We start from the raw sequence: 27,006 nt of genomic DNA on the forward strand, positions 1-27,006 counted from the left end.
AATGAGGTGTTTGGGACTTTGGGTAAGAGAAATATGAAGGCAATTAAAAAATGAGGAAGTTTATAAATATAAGAATCACATGTAAGCACCACAGTTCAGAATCACAAATGACTTGGTAAATCATATGTAAGCACCACAGTTCAGAATCACAAATGACTTGGTAATTCATAGTTGCTTCGAATTCCAATCCAACTTCTCTCTATTCTAGTTTTCTTGGTACAATTTCAAACGCGTTAGGTGAGATAGACTTCCTTCCAGATGGATATCGCAATCAGTGAAAAGGTAATTTACGACTCAATCAACTATCGGAAAATTAATAGGCGACTTGAAGAAGATTAATTGCAATCTTTCTTTCTTTGTTTGTTTCTTTCTTTTTCAATAATAGACATCCTAAGATACAGATTGTCTATGGCCCAGCTGCCCGTAGCAGCCTGTGCGGCATGGACTGGGCTGCGAGTGCAATGACTGTCTTACCCCCTGCCCAGTGCCTTGCCCGAGCGGGGGTAAGGGGTCATTGCGCGTGGGGCCCTGTCACGTCACACAAGCTGCTGCGGGCAGTTGGGCCGTAGGAGATCTGGATGCCGATTGGAGTTGAGAGCTCGACACGTAGAAGATGCTAAATCCAATAGTGCTGAGGTCAATTGACCCATTTTTTTTTTTGTTCTTTCTTCGCAAGCTCGGGCACTGTTGAATTTAGCATCTTCCACTTTACGAGCTCTCAGTCCCAAACTGCACTGCAGGCCCAACTTGGTACTTTTCAAACTTGTCAATAAAAAACTTGGTTCTCTCTCAGTTGTTGATGTTTACCCTTATTTTGGGCCTTTGGCCCATGGGTTTTACTTTTCAAAACTAGGAATATGAGAACGGAGATTAACAAAGTTCTTAATTATCACAATAAGAAAGCATGGACTCACCACAGAAGTGCAGAACATATATTGTGTGTAAGTCAAGGTGGTTAAAAATTGTCTTGAAGAGAAAGAAAGGAACCCGAGTTCAAATCCCGGTGGAACCTTTTTGAAAAAACTGGATGGGCTTAAGAAGATGACTGGAGAAGCGAGTTTTTCGGAGGGTGCTGGGAAGACGACGCAGGGCTTTGCAGGAGGCTCGCCGGACCTAGGAGGTTTTCTAGGGTTCCCGCGGCTACAAGCACAGCCCACGACTGGGTGTGCTCCACCACTGTCTTATGCGGCGGCGACGAAGCCCTCTCTGTCGCCGATTGAGAGCCTACCATCACCTATCAGAGATGGATCCTTAACTCGGATTAAGATCCCACAAGCGGCGTACATCGATCAATTGGGCAAACTGAGGTTCTCCCTTTTAGGAAGGATGAACTTTCATTTCACCTCCATGGATAGAGTACGAGAGGCTGCACAATTCTGGGGGTTGAAGGAGGGGGTCTATCTGAAATCTCTAGGGAAGGGATTCATCCTTTTTAGGTTCCTTAATGAAGAGGACATGATGATGGTCTGGCATCGAAGTCCTATTCGCGTTGACAGCCAAGTGCTAAGATTCCAGCAATGGAAGAAAGATTTCATGGTAGAGGAGTAATCTATCACACATAGATTAACTTGGATCCGCCTTCCTAACCTGCCTCAAGAATACTGGCACGAAGGGATTCTGCTATCCATTGCGAAGGCAGTAGGTAGGCCCATTGCCATTGATAGAAGAACGAAGGAGTCGCACTATGGGCACTTTGCGAGAGTTTGCGTTGATGTGGATGACTCTTTCCCTCGAGTAGAGGAGGTCTATGTGGAACGCGAACAAGAGGGTTCAAGCGAGATGTATGTGTTTAAGCAGGAAGTGATCTATGAAGACCCACTGGCTCAGTGTGCGATATGTCGAAGATATGGGCATCGGATGGATGCGTGTACTATAGGAGAGAAGGTGCAGGATACAGCAACAGAGATCCCAGGAGCCACCTACATTGACTCTAATGGCCCTCTACTCCATCGAAAGCAGAGGTGGAGGGTCAAGCCTGCTCCGACAGGGGCTGGTACGGCCCCGGAGGCTGAGAAGGAGGGAGAGTCCAATAGGGACTGGGTTCTGCATGAGAGTCCTAATGTTAACCAAATTGCTATTACGCTACAACAGGAGCCATACAAGGACTCTTCTCCACGTGTTGAGTTAGAGGGATCATCTAACCATAACTTAGATAATTTAGATGATGATGCTGACGTGGAGCATGTGATTGAGAATGGGACTTTTTTAAATGCCACTAATCTGATCCAAGCTCTCCCACCTTGTGTCGTAGTGAATGAAGGCTCTCCTATCTCGGTTACCAGCAGAGATGGGGATAGGACAGCTGTGGTGATGCATAACGGGTCGATCCAAGAGGAGGAGGAAGCAAGCAGAGCTCCATTCACCGAAGTTACAAGGCGCAAAATCTCAAGAGAGAAGCACATTGAACAAGGCAATATTATCGATGGAACCCGGCATAGAGGCAAACATAATGAAGAGATTGGAGCAGTCACTAGCAGGTTGAGGGCTCAGCAGCAGGGCGCATCTGATATGCGCCTCTCACAAAATGGTTCTCAGTGATAATGAGGTTCCTCTTTTAGAACATTAGAGGGGTTGGAAACCCAAGAGCAAAAGCACATGTGCGACAGATTGTGAGTGAACACAAGCCAGATTTTTTATGCATTGTGGAGCCAAAAATTGAGGTAATTGGGTGTCCAAGGAGGTTCCTCTCTTCGTTAGGAATGCAGACCGACGTATTGACAAATTCACGCAGGGAGGGCTGCCCCAACATATGGTTCCTATGGAAGGAAGGGCTGGCTAAACCGAGTGTAATATTGGAATCTGGACAGCAAATCACCCTACAAGTGGAAATTAACAGAGTTAAGAGTGTGATCTCAGTGGTCCATGCCAGTTGCTTGCGAGCGATGCGCAGGCAATTGTGGGAAGATCTGGTGTCTCTAGCAGGGATGAATTGCCCTTGGTTAGTAGTTGGTGACTTCAACGCCTACCTTTATGCGTCAGACAAAAGAGGGCCTGGCAGGTTTAATTTGGGTTTGGCAGAGGAATTTGCTGCGATGGTTGATATGGCTTCTTTAATTCCGATCCCTTCTATGGGTAACAAGTCCACTTGGACCAATAACAGACGAGTAGGGAACGTCCAAGCAATTCTTGACCGCAGCTTTTGTAATGATGCTTGGTGGCAACACTATGTGGGTTGCGTACAAAGGGTCCTAGTGCAAGGGTCGTCTGACCATTCTCCCCTATTAGTCTTTAGTGAGATGCCACCTCGGCCTTCCAATGCCTCATTTCGCATGCAAAGATTTTGGGCTGAGCATGAGGAGTTCTGCACTGTGGTGAGAAACTCTTGGAATGCACCTATTTCAGGTACCCCTCTTTATGTAGTAGCTCAAAAATTAAAGAGGCTCAAAGGCCCGCTGAGAGTTTGGGCTAAAGGGGTGTTTCTGCAAATAGATCATGAAGTTCTTCGCACCAAAAATTGCATCGAAGCTCTTCAAGAGCAAATTGACTTGGAAGGATTTTTTGAAGACTTGTTTGATAGTGAGTTGCAAGCCAGAATTGAGTATAACAACACTATTGACCTGTAGGAGAAATTATGGAGTGAGAAGGCGAGAAATAAGTGGCTTAAACTGGGAGATAGATGCACGAGATATTTCCATGCCTCCACGAAGTCAAGGCGAGTTCGAAGCACTATTAGGGAGATAGTAAGGGATGATGGAACGAGTCTAGAAGACGCCAGAGAGATTGGTGATCACATAGTGTTCCATTTTGAGAATTTTTTTAAAATGGAAGCTGCATCGAGTGAGCCAGATTTATTTTCAACCATTCCTAATATTATCTCAGATTTGGATAATGCAATGCTCTCTAAGATTCCATTGCATAAGGAGATCAAAGCGGCGGTGTTCGACTTGGATCCCAACAGTGCCCCAGGTCCAGATGGGTTCCCAGGTACTTTCTTTAGGACTTGCTGGGATTTGATTGGCAGGGATGTGTGCAGAGGAGTACAGAGTTTCTTCAAGGAGGGAGTGGTCACAAAAGGGGTGAATTGTAATTTCATGTGCTTGATTCCTAAGGTCGATGGAGAGAACAGAGTGGGGCAATTTTGCCCACTTTGCCTTGGGAATTTTTTCTTTAAAGTCTTCCCGAAAATTATGGCAATTAGACTATCTTCAATACTGTATAAGCTGATCTCTCCTGAACAAGGCGCGTTCCAGAAGGGCAAGGTGATTATTGAAAATATTGGTGTGGCCTCTGAACTTACAAATATGATGGAGATTAAATGCAGGGGGGGAGGATTGGGAATGAAGTTAGACATCCAAAAGGCTTTTGACACTCTTGAATGGAGGTTTCTGTTTGATGTTATGGGCGCGTTTGGTTTTGATCAACGCTGGATTCACTGGGTGCATCAGATTCTACAATCCACTAGAATATCAATCTTGATTAATGGTGGACCGAAAGGGTTATTTGGCATGGAAAGGGGCTTGCGATAGGGTGATCCGCTATCTCCTCTCTTATTTATATTATCTGAGGAAATTTTATGTAGAGGTCTCAATGTGATGTGAGACAGAGGATGGCTTAAACTGTTGAACGGTCCTAGACAGGTATCTACTCCCTCACATCTACTTTATGCCGATGACTTATTTATTTTTATGAAGGCAGAAATTGCAAGCGTGAAATGAGTCAGGCTGTTCTTGGAGGCTTATGGACGATATTTAGGCCAAGTGGTAAATCTTGTGAAAAGCAAGGTGTTCATGGGGCGCATTACAAGCACAAGGAAACAACGGATACAGTCAGTGTTGCAAATTTCAGTGTGCTCATTCCCAACAAAATATTTGGGAGTGATCTTTAAAAGAGGCAGAGTGCAGCGAGATTTAATTCTTCCTCTCATGGACCAGTTCAAGAAGCGCCTAGCAGCGTGGAAGCGACGACTGCTTTCGATGGCAGGACGCATAGAGCTTGTATGGTCAGTGATGGGCAGCATTCCAGTGCATAACTTCTCTGTTTATCTTTGGCTTGTGAGTGCGATAGAGGTGATGGAAAGATGGATACGCAATTTCATATGGTCAGGAGAACTATACCGCTCCAAGGCGATCACGGTGCATTGGGACAACTTGTGTAAGCTGAAAGATGAGGGTGGGCTTGGTATTAGACTGCTGCGGGACCTAAACCTGCCACTGATCGCAAAGCTGGCGTGGACAATAAATTCAGACAATTCGGCTTTTACAAGTTTTCTGAGGGGGAGGTTTGTGAGGAAAGATGGGAAATTAAAACAACCAACAGGGACGTCTACGTTTCTGCCAGGCATTCGGAAAGTGTGGGACTTTATTAAATCAGCAGAGCGATGGGTGGTAGGAGATGGAAACTCAATCAATTTTTGGTATGACAAATGGATTGAGGAGCAAAACATAGCGGACTTGCTGCAGCCCAGGGTGATTACTCGCTCCTTAGAAGCAAAAATCTTAGATTTTGTGGAGGATAATCAATTATCTCTGTCGGCAATAGGTGATAATGGTCTTAAAGCATTTTCAACAAAATCCAAAATCTGAATATTAAGCCTTCGGATAGGGCGGACATGCGATATTGGGCTCATTCTGTAAATGGGAAATTCACGGTAAAGGCGGCTTAGGAGGAACTCAGAAGGAAGACGCCTAAGCCTGTTTGGTATGGGATGGTCTGGAATAGGGATTTGCATCCTCGAGCCTCAGTTTTTGGATGGAGGTTGGCATATGATGCACTGCCTACAGACAATAAAATAATTGGTAGGAAGATACCGCTGGTATCCAGATGTGAGTTGTGCTTTCAGGCATGTGAAATGAGCCAACATCTATTCATTGATTGTGCTTTTTCAAGCCATATATAGAGAGAAGTTTCATTTCTGTTTAATATTACTTGGAGCGGATTCCCATCAATGGAGTTACTATTCTCATGGTGGCGAAGAAAGGCCAGCATTGTTCCCCTACCGAAAGTATGGAAGACTCTCCTCATTATTGTAAGCCAACAAATCTGGATGGAACGCAACAGGCGTCGATACGATAACCACAGAAGAACTCCATCACAGGTTACAAAGATGTGTTTTAGAGAGGTCAAGTATTGTACTCGATTGCAGGGGGTCATTATTAACTCGATCGTTGAGCTTGTATTAGCCAAACGACTGCAGTGTGTAATCTCCAGGACCCCTGCAAGGAAGATCATTGAGGTGTTTTGGAGGCATCCCCCCCCCCCCCCAGGGTGGTGGAAACTAAATATTGACGGGTCATCTTTGGGTAACCCAGGCCAGGACTGATAGGAGCAGGAGGCATCTTTAGAGACCAGCAGAGTATTGTAAGATGTTTTGCAGTTTTTATGGGACTGGGGACCAACTACATGGCAGAATTGGGGGCCTTCTTCACTGGAGTTAAGCACGCTCAAGACCTAAACATTGATAAATTGTGGATTGAAAGTGATTCAGCAGCACTGGTTTCAGTGGTCCTGAATAGATCGTTCCCATGGCGATTCATGCAAGAATGGTGGAATGTCTTAACCTACCTTGAAGCAGTTCAATGGAGAATCACTCATTGCTTCCGTGAAGCTAATTCGACAGCAGACACTCTAGCGAACCATGCGGCAAAGGGAAGGACATCTCTAAGTTGGGATTCGGCTCCAAGTTTCATTGTACAGGTGGTGAGCTGGGAAGCTCAAGGAAGATCACATTACAAATTCACATAGGGTGATGTTTTGCATTTAGTTCCAGTCACTGTACATATCTTACATTATATTCATTAATACAAATTGCTGACCTTTAGCAAAAAATGAAGAGAAAGAAAGACGCAATTAATCTTCCCTTCAAATGGGCTAGCTTTTAACGCAACGTATGGAATGGAATGGTGGTTGATTTTGACTCTTAAATTATCTTTGAACAGCTTCAACTTGAATTTTAGGGTTCACATGTAATCTAGTCGATCGGTCTACTCCCATACCCAATTCCCATTTTCACATGGTCTGCGTTTGCTATCTTTCTACTTGGTGGTGTTTCCTACGCCCTCTCACAAGGCACCGTGAGATGACACCTCTGCCCCCTGGGTAGATACTCAGACATGCTCACCCTTTGGCCCCGACGCTTGTGTAGAGACCATGCGACCAAGTAGAGATCTCTTGCCCATATGTTTTGGCCACTTTACTTCTTTCATTTTCCACTATTTTGATTGCATCGTTCATGGAATCTTGGCCGATGAGGGTAGTAATAGTATAGCTTGGTAAACAAATCGAATCGGATACAAAACAAATTTGAATTTGATCTCAATTTGTATATATTTGACAAAGAACTAATCAAATTAAGATAATACATTTGTCAAACGAATTCAGATACAAATATTACCATATCCGTATCGAATTCGATCCGTTTACCTTACTAATAATTGTATCATTTCATATGTATATTTCAAAAATGTGCATAACAATGACACTTTTTAATAATGGCATAATTATATATTACTTTCAAATAATTTTTGAAAATCTTTTTATACCTCTATTTTAAAGAACTTTAAAAATAAGTCAAAAGAGCATTTAAAAGAATGTGTCAAGTTCTAAATACACTTATAGAGATGTCATTTCGAAACTCCCTTTTGCAAAAAAAAAAAAAAAAGAAGGAAAATCTCAATAACAAGTCAATGGGCAGAACAATGAAATCAAGTTGGAATACAGTGGAATGTGAAACCCAACGATCCAGTCTCAAAAACCCACGAATCGGCCATTCCAAAGTGGCCAGAATATGGATTGATCACAGTTGATTCGATCTAGGATTTTAAACTCGGAATTGCATATTGAATCGGTCTCTACCGATTTCAGTCCGGAACGAATCGATCCAAAAACCCTAGAATCAACCCTCAAATATGCTAACCTAATGATCGAGTCTCAAAAACCCTAGACTTAGCCTTTCTAGAACTATCGGAATCGGGATTCATGGCCAATTCCAATCCAAGTCAACCAATTTGACCAAAGATTTTAAACTTGGAATCAATTATCAAATCATGTATCAGAATCAGGAACGGTCACAACTAATTCCAACCTGAATCAACCGACTCGACCAAGGATCCCATCGACAGGGACCGATTCAATCTCCGATTATGAGTTTAAAATCCTTGGTCAAATCGGTTGATTCAAATCAGAATTGGCTTTGACCGATCCTAATTTTAGTCGTTTTAGAACTGTCAATTCTAGGGTTTCAGGGACTTATCATTGGACTTTTAAGATTTGAGGCCGAATATAGGGTCTTTGGGACCAAATCTGATTGATTCTGATTCGATCTCCGATTTTGAGTTTTAAATCCTGGGACAAATTTGCTAATTCAAATCAGAATTAGCCGTGAATGATCTCGATTTCAAATAGTCTGGAACGACAAATTTTAGGATTGTTGGGATTGTATTGCTAAGTTCTCAGATTTATAAACTAATTCTAGAGTTTGATACAACATCTTATTTCGAGTCACAACCGAGTGAGTCATTAGAGTGACTTATGTAGAATCAAATTAAAATGGTTTGGTTATGATTTCAAGATTGGGAAGTTAAATGTAATACTTTTTGTTTAGGGTTTCTATATTGGCAATCTCGAACCAAAGTAGATCTTTGATCGAATCGGCCTGTGCGCGTTTGTTTTGTTATTGGTCTTTACAATTCATAATTGGTTGGTGGGAGTAAGAACTCTATTTGGTTGCATGTGTAGTGTATATTCCACGCAATCGCTTTTAAAACCATTGGATTAGGATATTTTGGTAACTATCACTGGATCTAAAGTAAACATTAATTTAATAATTAAAAACTAAAATGAGGTAAATTTTGAATCAAACATATATAATATTCGCATAAAAAAAGAATTTGATTTAAAAGGTCACCAATATGGTGGGACCCACATCAGCTGCCTGCTGCCCTTTCTTCTTCGTCGCCATGAACACCACCGCCCCCAATCCCTTCTTCCTCCCAACCACCGCCCCACCCTTTGCCACACTACCCAAGCCCCTGTTTTTCCTTTGCTGTTTCCGTGAAAACTCTTCGTAGATCTGTAGATGATTCCATAAGTAATTACTTCTCCTTCTCGTGTTCTTACTAGTTTAATTTTGTTATTTCTCTCCATTAACTTATATCTTCTTCTTGTTTTATCTTTTTTCTGATCGCAACTCTCATGCCACTGAAAGAGGGAATGAAGATCAATAAAGAGAAGAACAAACTCTCTTTAAGCTTTCGGAATAGAGTATAAAGGTTGACAAGTTTTTTGAGAAAAACTCACAAAAATTACAAACTAATACAATAAATGCTAATACTAAGATAAACTTGATTACAAAATAGATATCAAAATTACAAACTAATACAATAAATGCTACATAAATGATGAAGCAACGAAATTAAGAGGAGTTGTGAGACATTACTTGGATGAAGAAAAAGAGAATTGTTTTAAGTTCCAACAGCTGAGATGAAAAGATAAGGGTGTGGGGGAATAGAACCTTCAACAATTCCTTCCAGCATCGGTACAACCTTCTTCAATGTGGGTCTTAGTGACGGCTCTTCTTGGATACACCAAATTGCTACCTTCAATAGCCTCTCTAGCTTTCCTATATCATTCATTGCTTCCATATCATTCTCCACCAGAGCATCTAGCCTTCCTTCTCGATAGCAATCATCGGCCCAATCAGTCAGAATTGCTCTCTCATCATCACCCATTTCCAGTTCAACACTTTTCCGACAACAGATGATCTCCATTAACATGACACCAAAGCTATACACATCTACCTTAACTGTGATAGGCATGTGCCTGAACCACTCAGGTGCAACATAGCCTTTGGTCCCTCTAATGGCTGTGCGAGTTCGACTCTGATCATTCATCAAAAGCTTGGCCAATCCAAAGTCAGAAATCCTTGCTGTATAACAGTCATCGAGAAGTATGTTTTGAGGCTTTATATCGCAGTGGATGATCGGGATGCTACAGTCTTCATGCAAATACATAAGACCTCTTGCAATACCGAATGCAATCTGGGTTCTTTGGTTCCAATCTGGCCTTGGAGATCCAAAAAGGAAGCTTGCTAAACTGCCATTGCTCATGAACTCATAGACCAGGAGCCTGTGCTGTCCTTCCTCACAAAATCCAACCAATTTGACCAGATTCTTATGATGGGTCTGGCCAATCGCTCTCAATTCAGTCTTAAACTCCTTATCTCCCTCTTGTACAACTTTGTCTAACTTTTTTACAGCTACAAGTTTAGAATCCAAACCCAAAACCCCTTTATAGACAACACCAAAAGCTCCCCTTCCCAGCTCTTCCTTGAATCCATCTGTAGCTTCCTCCAGGTCTTTGTAAGTAAAAGAATGCAGATTTGTTTCAAAAGAAGTTGGTTTTGGTACCTTGTCTTCTTTTAGTTTTTTATAATGCATCAAAACCCCCATAAAAATTGCAGCTAGAAAAATTAAATTGAAAAATATCGAGCTACCTAATAGCACAGCTGCAACAACACTGAACAAACCTTGATCTTTCTCCTTTCCATCAGGATTTGACCCAGGATTTACTGGAACTAAAGGAGGATTACCTGCTGAGACTTTGAGGAGAACCTTCGCCCTGTTATCACTGTTCTGTCTCCCATTTCTAACCGGTAGGCCCTTCTTCCAACAGTGCTCATAATTGAAGGCGGCCATGGCACATTGACAATCATACAAGCAAGAGTATTGGCACTCTGCTTCAGTATAAGGTGTCAACGTTTGATAGTCTGCTGAATTCGGCCAATCTGTGTTAAGCAACTCGTCCATCCTATACAAAATCTCAGGGGATTCTCCTGATCCATTTTCATAGCATCCTTGTTGTATGAAGTCAGGTTTGCAGCCACTCAATGTATTGTTTGGATCAATCAACTTATATTGAGTTGGGCATTCACAAACAGGTCGATTTTGCACAAGCTTGCAGATTCCATTATAACCGCAAGTCCCTTCGCCCACATTTGGACTACTAGAAGAACATATGTCAGCAGGAATAGACCAGATGATGGACCAACTTTCATAGCCATTGCTGCTGTTCGAAGAGGACTTTGGACGAGTATATTGCGTGAAAACACCATTAAAATCAATGGTTGCTCTGTGGTAATGGGTTTTGGTCGAAGGTATGCTCCCATTTGTGAGGTCCCATGATGTGATTCCATTTCTGCTTTGAATATGAATGGTAGCTGTACTCTCATCGAAGACAATTTGATAACCAGAACCAGAAGTGTTGCGTACATAATAAGACGCATAAGCATAATTTGTTGGTAATGCTACAGTATTCATAACGAGATTACCATCAGTAAGCAGGCGGAGCTGGAACCTTCCTTTGGAGTAATTGGTTGGTTGTCGAGAAGAAAGCATGCTACCCAGTTCTAATATCTGGGTAGGGAGAATGGTGTCACTTGGGTTTTTGAAGCTCTCCCATATATGAACAGAGTTGCTATCCACAAGCACAAAGTTGCCAGTGTCAAGCATTGCAGCATAGGTGACGACACCAAGAATGGATTGAGCCCTCCATATTTCTTCTCCTTGAGGGTTGTTAAGCTCTAGGCCACCATTAATGGTAAGCTGAACTTTTGACCCTCTAGGTGCTGGTTTATCTCCATTTGCATACCAAACTATAGTCTTCTCAAGTATTTTCTCATACCAGATGGCAAGCAAGAAGGCATCATCCGGATTGTTGATAGCTTGGAACCCAAACGCAAATTCACCTGAAGGAGAAAGCCATGAAGAGATTCTACCCCCGGCAGAGAGAGATTCTCCCAAGCTCACATTACTGTAAATTTGAGATGAGACAGAAAGGGGGTGAAAAGGAAGAAGAAGAAGAAGAAGAAGCGAGAGGGAGAAAAGTAAACCAAGATTGACAAACATTGCATGAGATGAGATGAGATGTTTGGGTAACTAGCGAGACGAAGGGAAACATGAAAGCAATTAAAAAAACTGAGCTGAGAGCAGCTTTTATAAAATAAATAAGAATCATAAGAACTTAGAGTAAAAAAACAAAAACAAAAGAATCAGTTGGAATTTTTATCCTCTCCAGTTCTTTAATCTGGCAGTTCTATTTTTACTGTGCGACATGTGGCATAAAATAATTGTGAGTTTGATGAAATGGTGCAAAGCAATCTCCACCACACGATTTTTTTATGCCACGCGCGTATCGCACAGTGAAGGTAGAACTGCCAGGAACTGTCAGATTATAGAATTGGAGAGGGTAAAAATCCTACAATAAGTGAGAGTGAGAGACACGCCCTTTTGTGTCTCACGTTTCTCTAAATCTACTATCGAGTAATTACCTTGAAAGTATGGTAGGAATTATATCTTATTTTTTATTGTTCTAATTTTATTTTTTTTTCTTTAAATCATTATCTCTTTTTTTTTAATTAGGAGTGACCTCTATTAGTGCATTTGGCATTTGTTTGAAATCTTTTTTTTTTATTATTTCAAAAGAGTATTAATTTGAAGGGTAGAATTAGATTTTAAAATTGTTTTGAAATCATAGTTTAAATATTAAATAGATTGAGTTGGCATGGAGAAAAGGTAGGAATGTAAAATCAAACTCTTTGTCTCATTTTCTCTTTTATTCTCACACAGCAATCAGATCAGATGCTTTTAAGTGTGAAAACTATGACTTTGTTGGGCTTTCGGTGCTTCAATGATCACGGGAGAGGTCTCAAGGACAGCCAAATAATTCTAAGGGAAATAAAATTCAAATGACAACTTTACCTTTCACATGATCTAAGTGGTGGTTTTAGCCAAGTTTGTTTTTTTTTACCTGAATATTACCTGAGACCCAAGACAGCCCCTGAGATTTTAATACAAAGGGGGGATATTCCTGCCTAACCCCAAGCCCAAATGAGAACAATCCACACAGGACTAAGCACACAAACACTCAAAGCAAAAGCTCACTCCCAAGCCCAAAGAGAAACCAAGTTACTGTACCACGACAAGGCCGTGGAGAAGGGGTCCTTGGTGGTTTCCGCATGTGGGTTTGATTCGATTCCAGCGCAACTGGGTTTGATGTTCAATTCCAGGCAATGGGAACAACCGTCAGTACCGTATAGTGTGATCTTATGAGTAATAACTTCAAAGTTCATGTTTGACAACATTGGTGATCAAATTTGGTGTGTTATGGAGAATCTCAGTTATCTCGGAGCTTGCAGCGAATTATTCGACAAGACCCGATGGGTTTTCTTGTGTTAAGGAAATAAGTTGTATTTTGTTTTTTGAGAATCGGGATGTGAGATTAGGGGCTGGCCCGGGTCCCAGTGAATAATCGGGATTAAGAAAAAAAAAACCATTGGTGATCATATTTAGTTTGTCACAAGGTCACACTTCCATTCCATATCACAGGTATAAAAGATCCACAGTCATTTCATTGGTCAAATTTCGATCTCAAATAAGTATAGGGAAAAAACCTCCCATAAAATTAAGAAAATTACAATTAGCCGGAATTTGAGCAGTAAGATTGGTGTGGGTCCTTTATGCCATGTGGCAAGGAGGTCCTCCATCATATGGCCCACCCTACATCCATGTGGCAGGGAAGTGTGAACGCTTGACATGCCAAGTGTAACTAAAATAAGTAATTATCTTTTCAAGATGAACTAGTGAAAGTAGACAAGGCTCTATATTAACACAACACCAAACCTCTTAATCAAATTCAGGGATCCAATGGCATATTTTTAAAGTCTCCTCTGGACTTATTTGATGATCCTATACTTGCAGATGAAGACCTTAATTAATGGTAATCTAACTAGCAATGTTGAAGGATTTCTTGAGACTTGTAAGATTCAAGCATACAACATTTTTTCAAAAAAATTGCATTAGTTAGTTTCCCCTGTTTCCCCTGATTCTTTCAATGAAGTTGCCTGTGTCATGAGAAATAAAAGAAATTGAAAGAATAACTTCTACACTGTAAGAAGCCCTAAAATGTTAAAGCTCAATCCTCTCCTTGGGATACAAAGTTAAAACTCACAAAAAGTATGGTATATATTGGGTTGTAGTCTCAAAACTAAGATAAACTTGGTTACAAAATAGATATCTAAATAACAGAGTCATACAATAAATGCTACATAAGTGATTAAGCACATAAAGAGGAGTTCTGTGACATTACTTATTGGATAGAGAAAAGAGAATTGTTTTTTAAGTTTCAACAACTGAGATGAAAAGATAAGGGTGTGGCGGCATAGAAACTTGAACAATTCCTTCCAGCATCTGTACAACCTTCCTCATAGTGGGTCTCACTCAGTGATGGCTCTTCTTGAATACACCAAATTGCTACCTTCAATAGCCTCTCTAGCCTTCCAATATCATTCATTGCTTCCATATCATTTTCCACCAGAGCATCTAGCCTTCCTTCTCGACAGCAATCATAAACCCAATCGGTCAGAATTGCTCTCTCGTCATCACCACCCATTTCTAGTTCAACACTTTTCCGACAACAGATGATCTCCATTAACATGACACCAAAGCTATACACATCTACCTTAACTGTGATAGGCATGTGCCTGAACCATTCAGGTGAAACATAGCCTTTGGTCCCTCTAATGGCCGTGTTAGTTCGACTCTGATCAGTCATCAAGAGCTTGGCCAATCCAAAGTCAGAAATCCTTGTTGTATAAGAGTCGTCGAGAAGTATGTTTTGAGGCTTTATATCGCAGTGGATGATCTGGACACTGCACTCTTCATGCAAATACATAAGCCCTCTTGCAATACCGAATGCAATCTGGGTTCGCTGGTTCCAATCTGGCCTTGGAGATCCAAAAAGGAAGCTTGCTAAACTGCCATTGCTCATGAACTCGTAGACCAATTCAAGAGCCTGTGTTGTCCTTCCTCACAGAATCCAACCAATTTGACCAGATTCTTATGATGGTTCTGGCTAATCGCTCTCAATTCAGTCTTAAACTCCTTATCTCCCTCTTGTACAACTTTGTCTAACTTTTTTACAGCTACAAGTTTAGAATCCAAACCCAAGACCCCTTTATAGACAACACTAAAAGCTCCCCTTCCCAGCTCTTCCTTGAATCCATCTGTAGCTTCCTCCAGGTCTTTGTAAGTAAAAGAATGCAGATTTGTTTCAAAAGAACTGCTTGGTGTTTTTTTTTTGGTACCTTTTCTCCTTTTAGTTTTTTATGGTACACCAAAATCCCCCATAGAAATTGCAGCTAGAAAAATTACCTAATAGCACAGCTGCAACAACACTGAACAAACCTGCTTTATCTTTCTGATCCTCTCCATTAGGATTTGACCCACCAAGATTATTATAACCTAGTGGAATTGAAGGAGGATGGGGATTTCTCTGGGAATTATCACCTTTTAAGACTTTGAGGAAAGACTTCACAAGTACATCACTCTTATGCCCAGTTCTTCCATTTCTAACCGGTAGGCTCTTCTTCCAACAGTTCCCGTCTCTCAAGCTGGCAATTGCACATCGACAATCATGCAAGCAAGCATCTTTGCTTCTTCTTCAGTAGAAGGTGTCAGCCTTTGATAGTCAGCTGAATCAGGCCAATCTGATCAATTTTCATGGCATCCTTGTAGTATGAAGTCAGGTTTGCAGCCACTCAATGTATTGTTTGGATCAACCAACTTATATTGATTTGGGCAAACACAAACAGATCGATTTAGCACAATCTTGCAAATGCTGTTAACTCCGCAAATCCCTTCTCCCAAGCTCACATTACTGTAAATTTGAGATGAGACAGAAATGGGGTGAAGAGGAAGAAGAAGAAGAAGAAGCGAGAGGGAGAAAAGAAATCCAAGATTGACAAACATTGCATGAGTTGTTTGGGTAACTCTGCTGCAGCATCGAAGGGAACATGAAAGCAATTTAAAAACAGAGCTGACTCGGTGAGAGACACGCCGTCTCGTTTCTCTCAATTTACTATCGTAATTACCTTGAAAGTTTGGTAGGTAGTCAAGGAGACGGGAAACACGAAGAAGGAAGCCAAGTAGAAATCACTCGCCCTTGGAATTAAAATCTTCTTCAATTCTTTATGTTTGACTGATAAAAATGGAAAAGATAAAAAACAAGTGGAAAATTTGTACTTGTTTCTAATAAATTATTATGAATGTCACAGTTTGGTTATATGACGTGAAAAATTTTTCATAAACTCGTTAGATGCATTTATTTCCGTCTGTGGAGATGGTATGCCTTCTTTTTTCTATTGTATTCATTTTCAAAGTCCTATCAATTTGATATTATGCATGAAAAAATTATTTTTGAGCCTATCTCTCCTCTTTTCCTATTTCTTTTTTTTTCCCATGAAATCCCACCCCATGGCTATTTCCTCTCTCCCCCACTAAATCTCATTCTACTACAAAATGCATATTTCATTTCCTTTTCTTTCTTTTCTTTTTCTTGTCAACCCAACCCACGACATATAGGATCCACCCTCACAAGTTTCCCATCCCTTTTTATCCGTCAAACAAATGGGGACCTAAAAGTGTAAAGTGGTTTAATTTGGGACCGAAAGCTCAACAACACGAGGAAGATGCTAAATCTAATGGTGCCGAGGTCGATTGACCCATTGTTTCTTTCTTCTCGAGGAGCTCTGCACTATTGGTTCTTTCTCAGTTGTTGATGTTTACCCTTATTTTGGGCCTTTGGGTTTTACTTTTTAAACTGGTCAATAAAAGTCATTAATTATCACAATAAGAAAGCCTGGACTCACTCACCACAGATCATACATAGTGTACAAGTCAAGGTGATTAAAAAATTGTTGAAGAGAAAGAAAGAAAGATGCCATTAATCTTCCCCCGTCAAGTGGGCCAGCTTTTAATGCAACGTATGGAATGGGAGTGGTGGTTGATTGCGAGTCTTAAATTAACTTTGAACAGCTTTAACTCTAACTTCAACTCTACTCTCAGACCCAATTCCCATTTCCACGTGGTCTGCTGTCTTCTATGCGTAGTTTGTGATTCCTTATAATACTGTCTGTTTGTTTTGGACACTTTACTTCTTTCATTCTCCACTATTTTGACTGCATCGTTCATGAAATCTCTGCCAACGAGGGTAGTATAGCTGAGTTCGGTTCCCCAGTACAGGTGAACGTACATGTGAGAGCTAACCATCTGTTCTATTTTTGTTATTTACAAGAGGAGGAGAGGTTTTAATAAAAACAAAATTAAAATGTGATTAACTCTGAGATGTACGTTCACCAGTGGTACGTGCAGATGATCCATTCTCAGTATAGCTTGGTAAACAAATCGTATCAGATAATATCCGGATAACTGATTACATGGAGTTATTTATTAATATTTCTAATTCTATATCCTGCTCTAATCATGTGGGCCCTATGTGCATGCCATATTGTTCCCCCCCCCCCTTCCATACTGGCATCTTGGGAACCCTCTTCCAAGGTTTTAATACCCAACAAGTGAGCTGATAGAGTCTATAAAGATTCGTGGTGGTGCTTGGTGTTCCCATCATGTAATTGAATCAGACCTCTCTTCTACATTTAGGTTTTAATCACCATAAGCTACCTAAGAGTCCTCCTTCTTAATCCAAGCCCTAATTAGCAAACCCAAATCTGAATTATCTTTATGTTTAAATTCTTGGGTTAGGTTTGGGGCGAGAATTGTTAAATGTAAGGTTGGATTAGAGTCTGACAACTACCGGGTTGTCCAGTCATTTCCGTCCAATTTATTATTAAACCTATGTATCACTTGGTATCAGAGCCCTCTGTCGGTCCTCCCTTGCATTATCTTTCCCCGTGTTACATGCGAAGAGAGTATTAAAAGTAGCCTCCGTCCTCCTCCAACATACGAGGGAATGTTAAGAATAATCCCACATCAGTGAATCAAGAACCAAGTCAATAAAATTTATTTATTTATTTTTGTTTTTGAGAGAGAAAGGGAGGGGAGGGAGAAACTCAGTACTAGAGGGAAGAGAAAATGGGAAAACCAGGTAAAGTGTTCCCTGAGTCAACAATAAACACATTGCCTGAGACATAACTGGAGGATTCATGGATCAAAAATCGAATAAGTGATGTCAATGCTGGATCAATTGTGCCAAATTTTCTTAGAGGTACAGTCCTTAAAGCCACATTGTTAAGCCAATCTTTCTGCAAAAGCCCTTGTGTGATTTCTGACTTGAATAATCCAGGAGCTATTGCATTCACTCTTATCTTGAGTGGCCCTAACTCTATTGCCATGATCTGTCCAAAACAAGAAATAAAAAAAAAATTCATCTTTTTGCCCTTTCAATCTAACAGATCTCAAATACTACAATCTAGGTTTGAAATAGAAGTAACTTACCTTGGTCATGGAAATTAGGCCAGCCTTCGATGCAACATAGGCAGTACCTCCAGGTAACTCCCCACGCTGGATTCCGCCGATAGATGTAATAAATACAACTGATCCTTTCAGGCCATTTTTGCGAATACGCCGGCCGACAGCCTTTGTTACTAGCCAGGAACCTGTTAGGTTAGTTTTGATAGTACTATTCCATTCCTCTTCAGACAAATCCAATGGGGAATTCACAGTACCTACTAAATCCATCCATAAATGGATATTAGATGTTAACCACACCACACACCACACACCACACACCACAATAAATTGAAAAATATATATATAGTAACACAAACACCCCTGTTTTGTTGGGCTGGATCCTCCAACTCCCGCCACGGTAGTCAATGAGGCCCACATGGTTAGGTGAGGAAAGAGCAATATACGATGATGTGTGGGAATCTTTATTTCCATTATTTTTTTAAAAGTTTGGTATGATATCTCATTCAAGAAAAACAATATTCTACTTTCAAGCATGGAATTAAATCTCGGCATCATGTCGGCCACCTAATACCGATACTGAGTCGATAATCAGAATAAAGATTTGATACGACCTTACACGGGCGATTCGATATCAATATCAGTATCAGTATCGAACCCGATACCATGATTTAAATCAATGTTTTCAAGTGATAGAGAGGATCTGTGGGCCTTAGGCCCACATCATAGCCCATATTGACTTTCCTGTCATGAACACATTACGTCCTCACGCACATGGTCATCTCAAACTCCAGGAATCCACGAGAGAGAGAGAGAGAGAGGCGGTGTTTACCTCTAACGCCGGCGGAGTTGACTAAGGCATCGATCCGGCCAAAGGCTTCCCAGGCAATCTGCACAGACGCGTCGATTACAGCCTCTGCAGCGCTTAAGTCGAGCTCTACCGCAACAGCTCTAATTTCTGCAGATGAAGTATTCGACTTTTGGTTGATTTGGTCACAGAGAGACTTTAATCGATCTTTTCTACGAGCGGCGGCGATAACATTGCAACCTGCCATGGCAAGATTCAAGCAGAACTCATGCCCCAGCCCCGAAGATGCCCCCGTCACCATCACTACGTTCCCATCCAACCTATTCCATTGCTCCATATTTCTCTCTTCTCCTCCTCCTTCTCCTCCTCCTTCTCCTTCATCCCCCATTCTTTCTTTGATTCAAATCCTATTGGCCCTCTACCAGTATACCTGAATATTTATTGTAACCAAATTGGGGTGTTAAGTAGTAATTTTACTTTTTGGCTTTTTTAAATTAATATATTATTTTTCCAGTGATGGCAAATCTTGTCATTTTATCATATAAATACTATATTTTTTTATCTTACACCTTATATTAATTTTATATTAAATAAATTTTTAAAAATAATAAAAATAAGGAATAATATTGTTTTTTGACTATGACCTTCGTTTGTCCATGCATGACTCACGTCAACTAAGATTAAAGACTAATAATAATGGACCGAATTTTCCTCCACCCACGTATCCCATTCAAAGAGGGGTGGAAGAAGACAGAAATGAACTTAGGATTGTGGGTGAACGGTCGGAAAACTTTATCCAATAATTTATACTACTACGACGTCCTTTTCTTTTTTGAAAAAATGTCAGTAACGTTCATTATTTCTAGCTTCTACACCTACCAAGCTATCTATGTTATAATTTGTCTTTACAGAACCTAACTACCAAGTTGGTGATGACGACACAGATTATGGCTACATATGGAGTCCAACAACTACGTGGACCACTAAGAGAATCTACATTTATTGGACCATGTTTTGGTAATTTTCTCTACCATACTATTAGGTTAAAGTTTGGCACGAGCCCGAACCCAAGCCCAAGCCCAAGCCCGAGCCCGCCCAAGTCTGCTCTAAGCCCGACTGGGATTGGAATGAACTTTTTAGCTTATGAGTTGGGCCAGGGCTGCGATTCCCAACCTTGGGGTTGGGCTGGGCCGGGACTGAGGCCTCGATCTAAACCCGGTCTGGTCTAAACTGACTTATATATATATATAAATGCCAACCTAGCCCAACCCACCCTTAACCAGGGTCAATTAGAGTTGGGTTGGAAAGGACATTGTACGGATTAGTAATGTGTCAAATTTCCAATTTTAATTCAATTAAACAACCTTATATGTATTGGCATGCATCCCTCTCTATATCCACGCACATCTATAATAGTACTCTAACCATTACTGTGTTCTCCCATATGATTGGATTTTTCAAAGCTCTACTACACAAGGGTGTACGAAATGACTGCCACACTCCTGATTATTTCCATCTTTCCAAGAGGTGCAATGGTTATTATGTGCGTCCCTGTGTCTGGGAGCAAGAGTGGCATGCGGTGCGCAACCAGGTGGCGTCCTTTCTCCCAATACATTTTTAGAAACTTCTAAACTTTGACCAAAGGTTCTGAGCTCTTGATACGACCCACCTTATTGTGCCACATGTAAGGTAATATAATAATTCCAATTATTGGATAGAGAGGGCAATCTAAGATGGCTAAATGTCAAATTTCATGTTCAAATACTTGGTGTTCTTCGAATTAAACTCTTTTATGTAATGGGATGTCAATAATACTGAAAAAAGAGAAAAATGCCACCTACGCTCAAACACATGGGTGGCAAAATAACCGTCCTGATCCCCATATTAGATGTTTGGGCGTATGCTCCCATTGGTCCCCGTGGTGGCGTAAGGGCCACGCAACCATGCCATTGCATAAATAGCAAAATAAGCATCAAGATACCAAGTTAATGAAATTTAACTTTATTTGAGAGAGAGAGAGAGAGAGAGGACTAAAGGGAGGAGAAAATGGGGACACCCGGTAGGGTGTTCCCTGAGTCAACAATAAATACATTGCCTGAGACATAGCTAGAGGAGTCATGAATCAAATATCGAATAAGAGATGTCAAAGCTGGGTCAATTGTGCCAAATTTTCCTAAAGGAATAGTCTTTAAAGCCACAGTGTCGAGCCAATCTTTCTGCATAAGTCCCTCTGTGATCTCCGACTTAAATAACCCAGGAGCTATTGAGTTCACTCTTATCTTGAGCTGCCCCAACTCTATAGCCATGATCTGTCGAAACAAAAACATTTCTGTTCTTTCAATCCACCAGATCTCAATGACACATAACTATAGTTTATTTGTCTAGAACGTAATTAGTTACAATTTAGAAATGGAAAAAAAAGAAAAAACGAATTTTCCCCATTAACTGTTTGGTTGTTTAAACAATTATAATTGGGTGGAAAGTGTTATGTGAAAAATAGCCTGACAGTCAGATTGAAAATGAAGTGGGAGATAAATCACTACCATTATTTCTACTTATTAAATTTAGGCTGTGTTTGGCATGCATTCTGGGTCAATTTCGCATTCTCGAATCATAAACATAGTTGTTTTTATCGTCCAATAATGTAAAATTGACCCAGAATGATATGCTTGTGAGTTCATTTCCATATTAGATAGGGGTGTCAAGTTTCAGACTAAACTGGTCGGACCGGATCGATCAAAACTATTGGTTCATGCCAAATCGAACCTTTATCAGTTTGGTTTCATTTGACAATTTATGAAACCAGTAAAAATTGAAACTGAACTGAACCCAAAAAAACCTATAAAAAATAGAAAAAACTAAAGCATACCGGTAACAACCCGATAAGAGATCGTTAAGGCAACCCAAATTATATATCATCCCGAAACCTGATTAACCCAATTAAAAGGATCGAACCGATCGATTGACACCCCTAAATTTATAGACTAACCATATATAAATTTCTTGAATGGACTACCCAAAACAAATTATGTTGCATGCATGATGAAATGGTAGCTAATTTACCTTGGTCATGGCGTTTAGACCAGCCTTTGCGGCTCCATAGGCAATACCTCCTGGTAGCTCTCCACGCTGAGTACCACTGATGGAAGAAATAAATATAACTGATCCTTCCAAACCATTTTCACGGAATCGACGACACACTGATTTGGTTACTAGCCAGGAACCTGTCAGGTCGGTTCTAATAGTATTATTCCATTCCTCTTCAGACAAATCTAACGAGGAACTCACAGTACCTAATACATGCATAAATTGGAGATTAATTGGATGTTAAGAAAGCTAGCCACCGCAATAAAAGTGAAGTTAAAGGGCAAAAAAAGAAGATAAAATAGAGGAATTGTGTGATTATCAAAAGAAAATTTATGTAATATTTAAAAGGGAAGGGATTCATGCACCTTCATATGAATCCCATCAAAGCTTCGATCAAATAGGGGGATTGTTTGGGTATTTCGATGGCCGCATGTTCTCATTCAAAGGGTTTGTGCACGGCCTTGCACCATGCACGGTCATACACAAAACCTTTGACCATATACATAAAACTAGGTGTAATATTATATAATCAGATTGAATTTAAATTTGAATCACTCAATATCCATTGGATTATCAAATGGGATCAGATCAGGCCAAGTTTGATTACACCTGGATCCAACCCGTCCATAACCCTCCTGCATACTGCTAAGTACTAATATTCCTCCACCCAACCCCAAGGGGCAAGGTAGTTAGCAAGGGACGAGGCCTAAGGAAGTTGAAGGTCCTGAGTTTGACTCTGCCTCCTCCCTTGGGGCCACCTGCCTAAGAGGAAACTCCAATGTGAACATGGTGGCATGGCCCTAGTATCTCCCAATTGGTATGTGTTGCAGGGTCGTGCATCAGCCCTGGGGGATTTAGTCGGCCAAAGGCTGGATACCTCCTGTAACCCAAAAAAAAAAAAGCATTCCTCACCCACTGTCCAATTTTTTTTTTCTTACCACTATCGAGGGAGGGGAGAGGCCTTTTTCTAGGACAAATATGCAATTAGGAGAGTCGATCCCTTGACCTCCTAAGGGGCATCCGCTTCAACTGGCAAGCCTACATCCAACCGAATTAGCGATTGTTTGCAATCCTCAATCTCACATAATGAGATGCAAGAGGGCATGAGAAAGAATAATAATGCATTCCAGATGGGACTTTTCCCCAATAACAAGTTGTCCACAAAATATTAGTTTTTACCCAAATATGGAAAACCCTAACAACCGATTGGGAATGGAGCATGATTTATTCCCTCTAGTTCTCTATCCGGTCTAGTTCCTCAATTCCCTTAACAAGGGGGCCACAATGACCACCCTACACCCTTGTCCGAACACTCTGCTTGGGTGAGGCGCACCTCCCCTTATTAGAAGGACTGGGATCTGGCCCAAGCAAGGAGTTAGAGAAGATAATTTTTCGAGAAGTTGTCCCTTAAGGCTAAAACATTCTTTCTCATGCCCTCTCACATAATGATATGAGATGTGAGAGGGCATGAGAAAGAATCAACACTCCAACCCACGTGGGAAAACCCTAACACGTGGTTGGGAACAGCTAAGATCTTGTGTCACCCTTTAGCACTTCCCCACAATCCAAGTATAAGCGTGTACATACAGTGATCCTTCTAACGAACACCCCTTTGTTACCCCAAAAAAAAATCTCTTTCTTAAAGAATTAGGTTATAGAATGCATTCTATATCCAAAACATATTCCCGGAATACATATCAAACTCAGCCTTGCCGTGTCATCAGTATAAGAAAAAGACTGAATAGTCCTCCTCAGCTACAAATTGTAATTTATTATAGCCTACCATAAAAAAAAGTGTGACCCGATCCATTTTGCAGAATGTATCATTTGTGTCATAACAGTATTCATCACGACTAGTTTATGAAAATTGGAATCTTATTAAAATTTAAAACATAAAGAAACAGTAGTAGTAGATCTATGTAACAAAAGGCAAGAATTCATCAGAAATTCATACGAGAGAGATCCGATCTAGAGAGGGAGATGAAGGTTTACCTCTGACTCCGGCAGAGTTAATTAAGGCATCGATCCGGCCAAACGCATCCCAGGCAATATGCACAGACGCGTCTATTGCAGGTCCAGCGGAGCATACGTCGAGCTCTACCGCAACAGCTCTGATTTCTGCGAAGGCTTTGGATTTGGAATCCTCCGATGAAGACGAAGAAGCTGAAGCTGAAGCATTAATATTCGAATTTTTCAGTTTCATTTGATTGATTTCGTCACAGAGAGATTTCAATCGATCCTTCCTCCGAGCGACGGCGAGAATGTTGCAGCCTGCCATAGCGAGATTCAAGCAGAATTCTCGCCCTAGTCCGGAAGAAGCTCCCGTTACCATCACAACCTTTCCTTCTAATCGATTCCATAGCTCCAGATTTCTCGCCCCTCCGTTGTCTGTCATTCCTTCGATTCTTCTGCTTGATTCTAAACCGATTTCTTTTATCCAAATCCTACCGAGAGCTCCAAGCCAAGTAGGCAACGAACGACCTCTGTTGCCGAATAATAAATAAATATCTGGAGAGTTTCGGTGGGTTCGGCCCTCTACACAACAAATCTTCACTGTTTCATTAATTCTATCTATTTTATATTTTGTTTTCTATCCGTCTTATGCGACTAAAGGACCCGAAGACGATTCATTGATCAAAGCATTCCCATCATCAGAGGATATGATGAGGTCAGGGAATACGTTCCCCCTGATGTGGCAGTTCCCTTCGGATCTGGCTTTCTCCGGATCAGGATCGTCTCTAGGGAGCAGGGAACGCCCAGGACATTGTCAGTCGTTGGGCTGTACCACACACATCTCTAGGCATGCACCGAGATGTGTGCGGCACAGCTCAACTGTTGGATGCCCCCTGGTAGCACCTTGGGCGCACGCCTCCCTGGAGACGAGCTAAATTCCTTTCCTCCAGCCATGGTGCCTTTGAAATGACCCAAACACCCCTCTTTTGGCTTGGTTAGATTCTTCGGCTTCCACCACGATCGGAGGAGAGCTGAATTGAACCAATACGGTCCAATCCAAATCGAAATTGTCCAAGACCAATCCTGATCTCGATACCAAACACTAAAACCTTGCATACAAGTGAAAGTCTAGGTACAAGTTTCTTCCATAGTTTGATTGTTAGGTGACATTGACATTTACTCTAATGACATGCTTGTAAGGGTGTCAAAATCAAATTGAAACCGTTTACCAAAATCGAATCAAACCGTTTAAATTGAAACCGCTAGACCGTTTAGTTAAATGGTCCGGTTATGGTTTTAGAAATGACACCATTTATTTAACCGATTTAATTCGGTATAGACCGATTAATCCAATCGTTTCAAACCGTGTAATCCAATTAAAACCGATTATAACCAAACCGTTTAACCGTTTAAAAACCTCAGTTTCAAGAGAGCTATTGATTCGTACTCTTATGTACTTCTGGGTCTCTGCATTTTGAAGCTCTAACCATGGCTTCCGTTGTTCCTATTTCATTCTTAATTTTTATATTTGTCTTCCTTAATAGTTATATACACTGCCAAAGGCCCCCATTTTCTATTAAAAAATGCAGCAGGTAACCAGTGTAAATTAGACTTAGTAAATGGTTTATAAAACCATCTAGTAACCGTCTAATGCGAAACCGTGTAAAACAGTTGAAAAACCATTTAACCGAAACCGTTTATTAAATGGTCCAGGTTTTGATTATGAGACCGTTTAGTTAAACGATCTGATTACGATTTCTACCCTCAAGTAGTCAAAAATCAAATCAACCCGTTTAACACCCTTACTTGTAAGTATGTTTTGGTGTGTTTCATGAATTCTTGGTATTCTAGCAAATAAATGTTGGTGCTCGAAATCCGCTATCCTATACGGTGGGAAATTACGGTGGCATAGAATTTGAAGAGGTAGGGAGAATTAGGTAAGCATAAAGTATGGCAACTACTTTGGACTCAGCTGAGCCACCAATATCTTCATTCTAGAGAACGTGGGAGGGAAAACAACTCCTTTGTCAACATGACAACATGTAGTTGGGCGTTCTTATTCAGTTAAAAGTAAGAGTTAAGGTTTGATTTGGTATGCTTTCTATTTTCAATTTCATAAGATGACTTCTATTTAAGAAATTTTTGTATTTTATTTTAGCGAAATAGAAATTTTTTTGGTGGAAGTGAAATAGAAATTTTGAAATAGCTAAGAACTTGTTTTAATTTTTAAATTGAATTTGATTTCACTCTTACTCTTTAATAAACACATGGTTAATTTTATGGGCAAAGTAGTAATTTAATATTAAAAATTACACATCACCTTTCTTTTTCTCCTTAAGGTCTCACCACCACCACTATCCCGATTCCCGTCACCTCCACCACCACCATCACCATCCTCTCCCAAAGAAATACAAGAAAATTTATTCTTGAAGCATTTCAGATTGATGCAATCAAAATAATTTCAATTTCTTAATAAAAAAATGCGTGGCCTGCGTCCAGACACATGGGCAACCTGTCCAGGGGGCAGGGTGATCATTATGCCCACCACCATGTGCCTGGGCACAGGCTGTGCTGCGGTACAGAGAACAGCGTCCCTAAAAAAATTTATTTGTTGAAAATCAATCTAAAATTGAAATGATAACCATACCAAATCTGCACCGGTGAAGAAAAAATCTCACCACTATTGGTTTTTTTTTTGGGAGAAAGTTCTCTGTCCGGGAGTGTGGCCTAGGCCAGCACTCCCATGAGTCCATCTCTCTCCTCCTTATTTGAAAAGACACTTCTACCCTCTTATTTTAAGGAGGAGAAAGATAGACACATGGGAGTGCTAGCGTAGGCCACACTCCCGGACAGAAAACTGCTTCCCATTTTTTTTTTAGGTAAGACCAATATCGGTTATTTGACCCTTTGATTGGACTTGAGAAGGGTGAATGTTTCATTATAACTCCCATCCCATCCCGT

The 27,006-nt window shown here is 40.8% G+C and overlaps 4 protein-coding genes across 4 annotated transcripts; all 4 read right to left on the reverse strand.

The window, feature by feature from the left end:
• Positions 1-9,263: 9,263 nt before the first annotated feature.
• On the reverse strand, positions 9,264-11,840 carry LOC122643840 (G-type lectin S-receptor-like serine/threonine-protein kinase LECRK2). The gene has a single exon (XM_043837415.1). It carries the CDS (start codon positions 11,838-11,840, stop codon positions 9,399-9,401), a length of 2,442 nt encoding a protein of 813 aa, XP_043693350.1. The 3' UTR covers positions 9,264-9,398.
• Positions 11,841-14,113: 2,273 nt separating this feature from the next.
• On the reverse strand, positions 14,114-15,397 carry LOC122643841 (G-type lectin S-receptor-like serine/threonine-protein kinase RLK1). The gene is made up of 4 exons (XM_043837416.1): positions 15,346-15,397; positions 15,144-15,233; positions 14,905-15,013; positions 14,114-14,794 (listed from the first exon to the last, which is right to left on the reverse strand). The coding sequence occupies exons 1-4, from the start codon at positions 15,395-15,397 to the stop codon at positions 14,116-14,118; spliced, it is 930 nt and encodes a 309-aa protein (XP_043693351.1). The 3' UTR covers positions 14,114-14,115.
• A 2,417-nt stretch (positions 15,398-17,814) lies between these two features.
• Positions 17,815-19,407, reverse strand: LOC122642122 (3-oxoacyl-[acyl-carrier-protein] reductase FabG-like). The gene is made up of 3 exons (XM_043835540.1): positions 19,030-19,407; positions 18,225-18,454; positions 17,815-18,124 (listed from the first exon to the last, which is right to left on the reverse strand). Exons 1-3 carry the CDS (start codon positions 19,391-19,393, stop codon positions 17,846-17,848), a joined length of 873 nt encoding a protein of 290 aa, XP_043691475.1. The 5' UTR covers positions 19,394-19,407; the 3' UTR covers positions 17,815-17,845.
• Positions 19,408-20,977: 1,570 nt separating this feature from the next.
• LOC122642121 (3-oxoacyl-[acyl-carrier-protein] reductase FabG-like) lies at positions 20,978-24,531 on the reverse strand. Its single transcript, XM_043835539.1, has 3 exons — positions 24,085-24,531; positions 22,069-22,298; positions 20,978-21,314 (listed from the first exon to the last, which is right to left on the reverse strand). Exons 1-3 carry the CDS (start codon positions 24,485-24,487, stop codon positions 21,036-21,038), a joined length of 912 nt encoding a protein of 303 aa, XP_043691474.1. The 5' UTR covers positions 24,488-24,531; the 3' UTR covers positions 20,978-21,035.
• Between the last annotated feature and the right edge of the window lie 2,475 nt (positions 24,532-27,006).

Source organism: Telopea speciosissima, chromosome 10, assembly GCF_018873765.1.
Source record: "Telopea speciosissima isolate NSW1024214 ecotype Mountain lineage chromosome 10, Tspe_v1, whole genome shotgun sequence".
Taxonomy (NCBI): domain Eukaryota; kingdom Viridiplantae; phylum Streptophyta; class Magnoliopsida; order Proteales; family Proteaceae; genus Telopea; species Telopea speciosissima.

Excerpts from the sequence above, each read along its gene's own strand:
- LOC122642122 (XM_043835540.1), bottom strand. The coding sequence starts at position 19,393 with ATGGGGGATGAAGGAGAAGGAGGAGGAGAAGGAGGAGGAGAAGAGAGA. Across the intron at positions 18,455-19,029 it reads CAACTCCGCCGGCGTTAGAG|GTACTGTGAATTCCCCATTG; the intron begins GTAAACACCGCC and ends TGGATTTAGTAG. Across the intron at positions 18,125-18,224 it reads GCCTAATTTCCATGACCAAG|ATCATGGCAATAGAGTTAGG; the intron begins GTAAGTTACTTC and ends TGTTTTGGACAG.
- LOC122643841 (XM_043837416.1), bottom strand. The coding sequence starts at position 15,397 with ATGTGCAATTGCCAGCTTGAGAGACGGGAACTGTTGGAAGAAGAGCCT. Across the intron at positions 15,014-15,143 it reads TGTTGCAGCTGTGCTATTAG|ACCTGGAGGAAGCTACAGAT; the intron begins GTAATTTTTCTA and ends TTACTTACAAAG. Across the intron at positions 14,795-14,904 it reads AAACTTGTAGCTGTAAAAAA|GACAACACAGGCTCTTGAAT; the intron begins GTTAGACAAAGT and ends TCTGTGAGGAAG.
- LOC122643840 (XM_043837415.1), bottom strand. The coding sequence starts at position 11,840 with ATGTTTGTCAATCTTGGTTTACTTTTCTCCCTCTCGCTTCTTCTTCTT.
- LOC122642121 (XM_043835539.1), bottom strand. The coding sequence starts at position 24,487 with ATGACAGACAACGGAGGGGCGAGAAATCTGGAGCTATGGAATCGATTA. Across the intron at positions 22,299-24,084 it reads TAACTCTGCCGGAGTCAGAG|GTACTGTGAGTTCCTCGTTA; the intron begins GTAAACCTTCAT and ends TGCATGTATTAG. Across the intron at positions 21,315-22,068 it reads GTCTAAACGCCATGACCAAG|ATCATGGCTATAGAGTTGGG; the intron begins GTAAATTAGCTA and ends TTGTTTCGACAG.